This window comes from Lepeophtheirus salmonis, chromosome 12, assembly GCF_016086655.4.
Source record: "Lepeophtheirus salmonis chromosome 12, UVic_Lsal_1.4, whole genome shotgun sequence".
In the NCBI taxonomy this organism is placed as follows: Eukaryota; Metazoa; Arthropoda; class Copepoda; order Siphonostomatoida; family Caligidae; genus Lepeophtheirus; species Lepeophtheirus salmonis.
This window is the reverse complement of record NC_052142.2, coordinates 13,198,338-13,210,447: the sequence shown is the minus strand read 5'-3', so window position 1 is coordinate 13,210,447 and position 12,110 is coordinate 13,198,338. Positions and strand designations below refer to the sequence as shown.

The window sequence follows — 12,110 nt, the reverse complement described above, 5'->3', positions numbered from 1 at the left end:
TAAAAAAACTCAAATAACCTCAAATAAAAGAGTAGCATAAAATGTGTTTATCGGTTTATCTGTAGTTAAAGATGCTATGGTTCTTGTAAACGTTGTTTCGATGGGAGAGTAGAGACTCAAGGGTATTGGATAGATAAATGAGATGATATGTAGCTCTTTATCTGACCTAAAAAAACATAAAAAAAATGTATTAGATATAATTAAGAGCTGAAAATTGACTGAGTTGATCATATCCTTAGACGTACTCCAATAGATTGATTACAATACAGATGTGGAAAAAAAGAAATATTGAATATTTGGAAACTCCAAAGTCGATTGGGCATCAAAGACTCTTTGCGAAATAAAATATTTGAAATTACACTATTACCTGAGCATTAGATCAGTCAAGACATCCTGTGCTCAGGTACTAATTTTTTGAGCACGCTTTTGCTCCTTTTTTAAGACAATGAGAGCACTCCCACTCAATCAAAAATGATTGGCGCTCATTTTTCGCTCAAATATAAGTATTTGAATTTGACAACTCATTATGATTGCAATTAATTTCCTTAAATTTATAAATTTTATTTATTCCAAAAAATGAAGAGAAGTAAGGTACAAGAATAAATAAAACTTAAAGGTCAAAAATTATATTTAAAATATATAGAAATCCATAAATTGATTAAGTCAATGATTTAATTATTAAATATTGGATTCATTGACAATAGTTTTTTTCTTTAAAGTTTTCATCTTTTAAAGCATGTCACCTATCCGTAAATAATTGACACCTCTAGAAAATACTCTCTTAACTTAGTATATGAATCAGAAGGTAACATTTGTGTTTGTTTAGGTCTAACGGCAATTCTCCCAAATGTTCAGAAATCTTTGAATAACAATAATAAAATTGATTGAATTCACATTACGATATGCAAATAGGTAGTATTAAGTGCTAGTGGGTAAAAGGTCCCAAACAGTGTGTCTTGAGGGAAGTACAAGTGTGTGTACGATTTGTGACATCCATACATTATTTTCAGGAGCTTATAGTAATCCAAATCATTGGTTTAATTAAAATAGGTTTGTAAGAACTTTTTATTTGTCTTTTGGTAAGCCTTGGATACAAAAAGTTTGGGAATTACTGTCTTAGGGTACATGTTATTACAAGATTTCGTGCACTATCATCCATTTAAGTCTGATAATTAGTTTGAGTTTGAACACCGGGTTCTCAAGCTTTGGAGCTCATGCTTGCGAGAGATCTTATGTCAATTTATTACATAAAAATATATGAAAATCGTATATCTTTTGGGAACATTATTTAAAAAAAACGAAAGATTTAACTTCCAACTTAATCTTCACACACAAAGGAACTGGCGGTGTCCGTTAGGGAACTGATGTATGAGTCTTATTAGAGTGGCCAGCGATATGAGAGGTAAATTTGTCAACAGCAGAGTCACAGATACAGCATTGAAAAAAGATTTTAACTTATCTTGAGACCTAACTTCAACTGTCCTTTTTTACAATCTTTAAAGTGATTCTTTCACTCTTTTTTTTTTTTTTTTTTTTTTTTTTTTTTTTTTTGATGTTATCTTGCAAGATGCAGAAGCGAAAAAAGTAATAAAAATTTATATAAATAATAGAAAATTTGAGGAATTTGATCGCTTTCCTAAAATTCTGAGCATCCTCATATTCCGATGAGAAACAAGAACGATTTGAAGTCATAATGTCACCAGCTGTCGAAAAATTTGTTTCGCTTGATACAGATGTACCTTTAGTTGGGAGGGTGACCGGAAGTTACCCCTATGCAGTTTATCCCTGAGAAGTTTTGGCCTGGGTAGTTTTGCCTAGCAAAAGTGAAGCCCTGATACATATATTATACCATAAATGTATCTTATACATAGAGTTTACTTGAAGTCATTTGTAATTGATTATGAAATTATGGCATTTTGTAGTAATTCATATGAAATTTCTTATTATAATGAATTTGAACTGTTTTTTTAACGGTGTATTTTAGCTGAGGGAAAAGAGGAAGAAGAAACACAAACAAATAAATTTGAATGAACATAGTAAGTGTGGATATAGGGAGGACTTCAATTTTACATATTCTTATATTTTATTCTAGAAGTTGTTAAACTCTTTAATATATACAGTGAGTATTTGAAATGATTCATCGTTTGTTAATAACTTTTTGGCTTAAAATGTTTAAGTTAAATAGTATGAGACTTGCAATGATCATCATCCGAATCCCTTTGACTTATCTCTTGTAAAAAAATATATAATATTCCATTTCTAATATTTTACATCTAAATCAAGGTACATTTTTTTCAGCTTTTTTATTGATCATATCTCAAGACAGATTCAGATCAAGTTCCACCTTAGCCTTAAATCTCCAGCACCCATTGAATAATGTAAGAAATATGTTTTTGAGTATGATTGGAAAAAACTCAATAAACCTGTAAAGGATATGAATGCAACGGTTTCTACGATATTAACCATAGTTATTTATTCTTTCACAACTGAGACTAAGATTTTGTACTGGGATGAATAATACCTCGTTAAAATATAATATAAATTAAATATTTTATATAGTGTTTTTTTTTGCATAACCTTTGAAAATGAACTATCAGAGCCAGATCGAAAGAGGGTGCTATCATGGAAGCCCCCTTTCAGGATACCTATCTCCATTAGGATAGTTATTGCTATTACCTAGACTATGCACCCCATCTCTTTCACCATATTATAAAATCATTCGACATAAATAATAAAATAAACAATATATCTATATATATATTCTATAAAATATTTACAATAATAAATAGGAAAATTAATCTGAACACAAGAAAATACAAATGCAGAGGACTTATAAATACAAATATATATTATATACAACAAACAATTCAAAACGCTCCAAAAATTCATCTGAAGATGATGAGGAAAATTTAAAATTTTTAATAATAGTTTATGTATGAAAATATAAAACCTACACTCCTCACGTTCTACTTTGGCAATTGTGCAGAAATGAAAATGAAAAAAAGTCTTATTACGGTTTTAACGGAAGTATTCAGCTTATTCATTAAGACTCTTAAAGCAACAATTTTATGCTCTGTGTCTCTGGCTATTGATAATTTAGTGACTCTGACCAGGTGGAGTTAAACATCTTGGATCAAAAATATTTGAATCCCACACCACACCTCTGCTTTAGTCATCTAGTATTTTTTTTTTCTTCCGAGATCACAATGTGAGTTCTATTAACAATTATATAATTGGATTCTACAAACCAATAAAAAAAAGCAATTAAAAAATAAATTATTTATAAATAAATAAAACTGCATTCGAGTAGAAAAAAGTTAATAAAAATCTATAACATACGACAAAAAAATCAATAAATTTTTCTTTTATTAGTGGAATGTAAACGATGCAATTACATTTCAATGCCTAACAATGGAATGAAAAGGAGTGTTTGGATTAAAATCCTACATGACGCATTTTATGAAAATGAATTAGCTCTGAAACAACTTTTTAAACAAAATTGGTTTTCCTAAATAGGTGAAGATAGAAGAGAGGAAGATTGGTTGCGTTGTCTCAAGGACCTCTTATTCAAGCCGCAGATCTAAGAGTTGAGAGGATCTACAATCCAAGCATTAATTGTGCCCCCTCCTGGAGGAAGACGAACAGGGAAGAACATATGCACAGATGCCAGTTACTTATTTTTGTCTATGAGAAGCACTTCCTCGGGATCCTCTACAAGCCACCTATCGTCCATGTAACACCTTGACTTCCAAGGAGATCTTATTGTCCTAAAATTGGTGTGGGCTACTTAAGCGACAAGAGGAGGCCCAAGGACTTACTATACTAGTGCTTCTTAAGAGCCTCAAGAAGCCCTGCTTCAGCTTTAACACGTAGAAATGGTTCAATCGGATCTATTGTAGAGGCCTGTGGACCAGTCCGAGTCATTGAGCTGTTCACTGATGGTGATATGTTGCATTACTAAGAAGTTTATGATGCGTTTCCTGTTGCCAGATCTGTTGTGCTCCTTATTGGGAGGGTTCCTTCCCGAAAGGCCCCCATCATTGAGCTTCTTGGCGATATGATAAGAATTCACCAATGATTTTTTATTTCTTTATATAGTTTACTCCTCTTTTCTCTCATCAGAAGTACAACAGTTAATAAAGAAATCGGTTGGAACTCATTATAAAAAGGCGTAAACTTCATATTTGATATTTTCTATTTAAAATATATTAAAATTGAATTAAATATGCTCATTTTACACTAATGAATGCAAAAATACATAAGAAATTACTTGAAGAGCTCATTTTAAACCTTAAATTATATATGGAAGATACACTTATGCTATATATGTATGAGGCCGTAACTTACGCAGGGTAAAACTTACAAGGGCTAAAGTGCGTGGGGCGTAACACCTTAGAACTGGTTGCAAGGTATCGCGAAGTTAACTTAAAATAATTGGGAAATTTATCTAAACTATCCAAACTATCCCTCTAATATTACATTGGATTTTCGTCTAGGATGTATTTTATCATTTTGTAAGTCATTGTCTCTTTTTCCATTTCTTTTGACTCACATTTATAGGTATCATATCAATATTTAAGGTACATTAGATATTTATTATTAAAAGTATATGTTCGATTTTGTAAAAAATAATAAGCAACGTAATTGCTCAGGTTTATTTATATAAGCATGTTATGTATAATATATAAACCAAAATAGAATGTTAAACAAAATAACCTAAATTTAAAAAAATCAAAATATTTAATTTGTGATTATGTATATACGTACCGTACCGAGAGTAAAAACGTACCGAACCGTAAGGGTCAAACCTAACCGAACGGCAGTACAAAATCGTACCGTACCAGTCCTACTATGTATGTATGTGATTGTTTTATTTCCCATTTAAATTTATTGAATTTGCCTGGATAAATTTTTCGTTGTTCATAATATCTATTGTCTGTTCAATAATAAAATTGATTATTAATAATTATATTTTATTACTATTTTTCCGATTACAGTTTGACAGAAAATGAATCCTTAATTCCTGAGGAAGTAATCAATTATCAAGAATCGATTATGCTATTTGATATGCATAAAATAGAGATAAATAATGGAACTGAAGAAATTGTTAATGTTGGGAAATTTTTGGCTGCACTCGAAGAAACTGGGCTTCGAAGGAATGATCCAAGATTGCAGTCGCTCATGAAAGAACTTGATCATATTAAAAGAAGTAATGAAGAATGTGGAACATCTATTGAAGGACTTCAACTGGATAAAGAAACTTTTATTCGGTATAATTTCTTTTATCAAATTTTAAATTTTATTATAATAATACCAGTGTTTTTTTCTTGCCTCTTCAAAAGCAGTTTTTAAATTAGAAAATGAATATCCCTTGCACATCATAATATTATACATTCTAGATTTTTTAGAGCGGCAATAAATAGTTAAGTTCACAGATAAAATATTATGATAAAATAAAGACATGCGATAGATAATTTTTCATTAGTTTGGTAGTTCAGTAATCCATTCACTTTTTATACAGTCATTGAATTATAAACACTGTTGCTGTGGATATTAATTGGGAAAATTAAGCATTTAACATTAAAATCATATAACTTGGAAGTATCTTATAGATAAATATTAACAATAAAATTTAGTTGATAGAATGTAGTTTACATTTTAAGCTATCTTACAAGCATAAAAAAAACACTGTGTAACGAGGGGTGGGGGGACATAGTTCTCTACTTTTTCAAAAAATTAAAATTTTTTAAAAATAAGGTGTAGAATAAATATTATTTACTTTTGTTTCATTACTTACTTAGCTGGTGTAATTGGGCAATGGTCAATAAAATAATTGTCGATGGATGCATTACATGAAACACTAATGAAATACAAGTTATTCATTTCAGATATGAATTATCATTAACTTATTAAATGACTGACTCATAGTTACGTTGCCCATTAATGGTTCCCTCTGCTTGTGCTTGAATATATGTAACATGTTTCACTTTTACATATTATACTTCTTTTTAATACCTTACAATGATTAAATTAGTCATTTTATATTAAACAAAGTAAGTAAAACATACTTTATGTGCAGGATTTTTAAAATCCTTCTAAAGGTGGGTTCAATGAAGCTCATACGCACTCATTAAGCACGCATAATTTCTCCCTTTATATTATTATTGCTGCACTTCACAAACTATTTTCGAAAATAAAAAAGTAACTACATAAGGATAATAATAAAAAGGAAGAAGAAACGCATGCAAAATTGTGCTTAAGGAATTCAGTGAACCCACTTTATTTCTTCTTAATATTCTGTTTTTTTAGTTGTTAGGATGTCTAAGATAAATTGTAAAACGAATTTTAACTTACATCCTTTAAAATCTAACCAAATTAGTGAAAACTAAGATGATATTCAAGTTAAACTTAATAAGAATGAAATGAGAATGGAGAAACACTGTCAAAGACAAAGAAAGTAATCAGTAACTTTAAAATCCTCTGTTGAAAGACCAACGAAAACTGAAGAGTACTAGGAGAATCAACTTCATAATTAGTGATGAAAACACTGTATGCATAGGTTATTTTAAAAAAAAGAAACCGAAAATCTACATGGTAATCATGACAATTTGAAGAATGTTCCAAAGGGGATAAAGAATAATGTCAATGACGTTTCCATAGATCCGATACAATCAGATGTGACAAGGAGAGGAAGGAGAAAGGGAATTAAAAAAGGACATTTGCTAGAATTACTCCAATGTATATCCCCAATTCTAATCGGAGTCCAACAATGACTTAAACATCATCAGGGTTAAGCTCCGTCTTTTATTAAGACACACGACTGTTCAATTAGGTTTGGAAACAATTGAATCTATTTAGAAAAGGATGCTCACTATTCAGGAATTAAATAAATGACAACTGCTAAGGAATGAAAAAATTATTTTTCAGATTACCAATTCTAAGGAAACGAAGCGGCTAAAAAATCACCTGATTTACATCTACGTTCATAAATCTATGCACAAGAATAATTGAAATCTTTGATACATTGTCGGTAAATGCAGTGGAGCAAGTAAAATCTAAATAAGAACTGGTGACAATGTGCTCCAATTCCAGGAAATTAAATGGCCCAGCTTCGAACAAAATTCATCCTAAAATTAAATAGCTACCCATAATATAATTTTTAAATAACGTGGAATAGACGTAGTTCATGAAAATAGAAATCGGTAAAAATTATTCTCTTGAACTTAAAGTACGTAAGTTTGCACACATGGCACTCTTACATAAAAAGATATGTATATGGATTTCACACAAGATTCTTAGGTTAGATGGAGTAAAGGTGATATTATAATGTATACTTATACTTAATCAATGCAACTCCATCTAACCAATTAAAGAAATAAAAATAATAACATTCCAGAATATAACAATATCCATCCACAAGCTAGCCATGGAATTGTGAGATAATATTAATTTCCTGATAGCAATGATTTTATAACATAAGCTCAATATTTTTTCTAGACTCAATTTAATCTCAAACTGACATTTTCAAAACCTATGCAACCGCAGTGGACGTGGCACTTCCAGTAAGCTCTTGATTTTCTTAGAGTTTGTTTGCTAAAAAAAGTTTCTAAAAGGGACCAGATTATATTTTCTAGAAAAATAAGATTCAAAATAAAATTTAAACAAATTAAAAAAATGTCCAAAAACCCACTCACACTAAAACTGACTGTTGCCTTAGTTAATGTTATTATCTTTACCCACATCAGGATTTGGAATGGTCAATTTTCAAGGCAAACCCTATCCAAAACAATGAAACTTTAAAGTAGTAAATATAATGCACCTTAGTGCAGTTGGGATAAGCTAGTCTAATACCGTGTTGTCCATTGAAATCTGAACACATTGAATTTTAAATTTCCACGAGATCAAGGTTAATAGAAATACATGGTGAGCCCATCATGTAATCGGGTTTGTTAGAATTTTTAATTAAATGTATTGTACCTACTGCTGGGTAAGATGAAAGAACAGTAATAAAACAAAAGAGGGTGTGTAGATTACGTGAAACAATGTAACACAGAGTCAGGGCTCCCACTAAAAAGGTATACGCATACATTACGACATAAATGTGTTTGTTTATTGATGAGGTAGAAAATAAATTGTTTAAATATTTAAATTACGCCCGCACGTATATTAACAGAAACTATAATATTTTTGTTAGAATATTTAAATTATATTGTTAAATACCACGGAATTTATAAGTGAATGGAAGACAGAAAACTTCTTTTTCAGAAAGAAAGAAAAAAATACAGTTATTAATGAGGTTGGTTGCTATAAAACTGATTCCACGAATCTCTCCAAATCACTTCATTCTTTCCTCCAGGACGATTATTCCAAAAGTTCCTGGTTGGTTAAGAGTTATTCTTAGACGAACCTTCTGATTATTCACCCCTTTTTCAGTATTGTGATTTTGTCTGTGAGAGTATTGACAAATAAAAGGAGTTTGAAAATACAAGATAGAGCCACAGGAGATGGGAAACAAACTTCAAAAACGATTTTTGGTGCCTGTTGCCGTACATAGTAAATTTTCCAAAATATATCTCCATTCAGGTACGGAAACGTCAAAGACACGCTTCTAATGTCACTACATCTGCTAGAATATCAAGTGAAAATGAAGCCATCATTCAAATAGAGCGCATGTTTATCGGTGTAGACTGTGTCATTGGTTTCAATAACTGTTGCTCAAATTGTAAATGAAACGCTTCGAAGTAACATCCATTCAAAAATATAACTGAACCCCTATTTTAATTTTACTACCTGTTAGAATAATCTCTCGAATTCATTCCACTCTTTTTTTTTGTCAATGTTAAAAAAGATCTGTTCGTATCATAAGAACTTCAAAGTAAACCTCATGCTTACCTAAGGCATTATAATGGAAAACAAAGCACTAGAACTTACTGAAAATATATTTTCAATGCTAATAAAAATTATATATATCCTGGAAGAGGAAGTGTTGCATGAAGAAGTTACTTCTGCTGAAATTTCCATTGTGTTTGTAGTTTCTGGTCATGTAACCAAATCATTTTTCTTGAGACTAAAATGTCACTTCCGATAAAATACAGCTATTGGCTTCAAAAAATATCACATCAACCAGTAAAAGAAAAACATTCCGAAACTAAACTACACAACATAATTAATAGTAGCTTTATTTGGAGTAACTTACTCTACTCTCTATAAAGTTGTATAAATATACCTTATTTATGCCCTCATAATGAGTTTATAAAATTATTTCTTTATAACTTGTGGTCTACTTCCACAAATCATCAAGTAATAATGTTTAAAACACGAATCTAAATTTGAAAGTAAATTTATTGAACGAATTCAGAGGTTTACTTTATCAACTATTTTGCTAATTTGATTTCAACAATATAATATATATATACATATATTTTATTTTTTATAAACATATAAATATGATAAAGAAATTTCAAAAACAAGATAAAGAAATTTCAAAAACAAGATAAAGAAATTTCAAAAACAAAATAAACAAATTCAAAATTAAAGATATAATTATTTTAAAGTACATCTATAATTTAGTTTAGAAGAGATAGAAAAAATAAAAGAATCTAGAGTATTTACCTTAGTAATTTACGTAGGATGAATATTATAAGTACGCTGTCTGAATTATTTAAATTTCAAGATTAAGAATTATAGATCCTTTTATTGTAAACAACTACTTTAATTAATCAGAAAGAACGAATCAAAAGGGATACAGAGGGAGGGGGAGTTAATTGTTAAGGTCAACCTTGATAATTAATGTCTCAGGAGTAAATAAGACGGAGGATGGATGTCCTGGGAGTAGAATGTTAGAGTAGTTTTTCCAAAATAAGAGATAGTTGTCATATAATAACTTTAATTATTATTATTAAAAATAGCAGAAGTAGGAGATAGTTCTTATATTGGAAATAGCTATGGAGTGACGGATGATATCCAAAGATTGAACCATGATATATTTCTCCGAACCCTTTACATCAAATTTAAGGTATGAGGCGAGTGTCTAGAATATATACAATTGAAAAGTAAAGAATTCATTAGAACAATGAGTTGATGCAGATATTCTAATTTACTGAAAAAAAAATACATCAACATCAGGGATAAACAAGAACTACCGTGTAACTTAATTCAAACTCTTCCCTCTAATATTACTTATATTTACATTAAACACTTCGCCATCTAAATGAAATTGATACCACTTCTCATTGTTTTAGAGATGAGTAATTTGTTTGTTATGTATATTAAGGACACATCAGGGATCCTTCAAAAGAGTCGAATACAAGATAGAGGTGACTTTATGATTAAAATATTTAGGTTTTTCAATTAAATAGCTTTGAATAGAGGAAGAGAACTCCCTGGGTTCCTTAACTGATCTATTATTTGATTATTCTTGCTCTATATAAAAATTCAAAAGTATAAGAGGATTCCATATAAAACCTTGAGCGACTGATGTATTTTTGAAGTGATGATCTACGATATTGGAAGTCATTGGGGATTCACATTCATATTTAATAAAGAAAAAGTAAAGATAAAGTATCCTTACGTAGGGAAAGCGTAGGGAATTATTTTCCTTCAATAATATAACTTACCCCTACGACACATTAAATTCCCTACGAGTGGCAGCACTGCACGGGGTTTAAAACGATACGAGGAAAGAAAGGGAAAGAAGAAGGATAATTATTAATTAATTTGCCATAATTATGGTAAAATAATTTATCTAAAGATTATTATAGCAGGATATCTTTTATATTTAAGTAATCACCTTGTTTGTTTTTTATGTCCCTAAGATATACAACAAAGCAAGTGTAATTTTTTAAACCAAATTTCAAAATAAATTATTCAGCAATAAAGTGGGTAGTCATTACTCATACCTGTTGATATAATTCACTAAGACTGAGATAGGGTGCTCATATTGAGCATATCATCAATAAAAAAATGTATGGATAGCTGCAAATGTATTTCCAATGCGGCTGTTATATTTCAAATGATTCAAGAGATTTTCTTGGAATCAATGGTATGTTATGGGACAGCAATATGGGCACCTAGGGGCTTAGAAAGAGGGGGGGAAACGTCGCTAATTTTCTAACTGTCAATAGACTATACCAGTCTTGAAGTGATATTTTTTAATGTTAGTGTTGTGTTTTAGGTTTTTATTTTTTTATATTGATGTGTGTGTGATGGTTGTGCATTAAAGATAAATGGAATAAAATATTATTCAACTTCTGAGCAAATAATATACTTACATGTTACGGCATTAAACTGTATTATGTCAAATGAGCCATAATTAGAGCCTTTGCATTTCACACGCTCAGCTTTAAACCCAATATTTCATATTCCTTTTTCCCATCTTTAACCCCTTAAGTGAGTATATATCATTTGGTTGCACTTGTCAAAAAAGAAACTTCAATAGGAGCTTTTTCATCTTGGCATTGTCAGAATTTGAGGAATTCGGCTGTTTCTTGAAGGCCGACTTCAGGCAGTTGACGAACATGGAGGGCTTCCTGCCTCCTTCCAGAGAATGTCTGAGGTTCTTCCCGACCTTCAACCGCAGGGAAACATTGTAAATCGTCTTTCTCGGGCCCAATCTGCTACCAGATGTCCTTCTAGTACAATCCCGCCTGAAAGCGCCTGCTATCTCAATTCTCTTCTTTTATTGTGTCTTCTGGTAGGGACTAAGAAAATCTTTTTCATAGCAATCGACGCCTAATTATATGTAACTATTGCTTACCCGAACATTGTAAAAAAATACCCTTAACTTCTGAAATTTGCATAATATAAATGAGTAAATCACAACGGTTGGCTCAATATTTCAATATTCATACTATAACTATAATGTCAATGGTTAGTTTTCCAAGAGATAAGTGTCCTATAACTTTGTTTATATGCGGTAAAATAATAATAGTCTACATTTTATATAAAAATGGACGTTCTAAGCTATAATTAATTTCAGGGTAATCAAAAACAACCTTACACTAATTATTCGAGCATTTAAAAACCAACTGGTTATACCGGAATTTGGAGTATTTGGAAGAGAGATAGAAAAAGTTTATGAAAAGTTAAGAAATATTAACCGTGGAGAGGTA

The 12,110-nt window shown here is 30.5% G+C and overlaps 1 protein-coding gene across 11 annotated transcripts in view; it reads left to right on the top strand.

The window, feature by feature from the left end:
• LOC121126800 (glutaminase kidney isoform, mitochondrial) overlaps window positions 1-12,110 on the top strand; it is a 97,380-nt gene that overhangs the window by 30,325 nt on the left and 54,945 nt on the right. For all 11 annotated transcript variants that reach the window (XM_040722141.2, XM_071892085.1, XM_071892091.1 and 8 more), the window contains 2 exons: window positions 4,998-5,270; window positions 11,978-12,107. In XM_040722141.2, coding sequence (XP_040578075.1) covers window positions 4,998-5,270; window positions 11,978-12,107 — 403 coding nt within the window. The remainder of the gene's footprint in view (window positions 1-4,997; window positions 5,271-11,977; window positions 12,108-12,110) is intronic.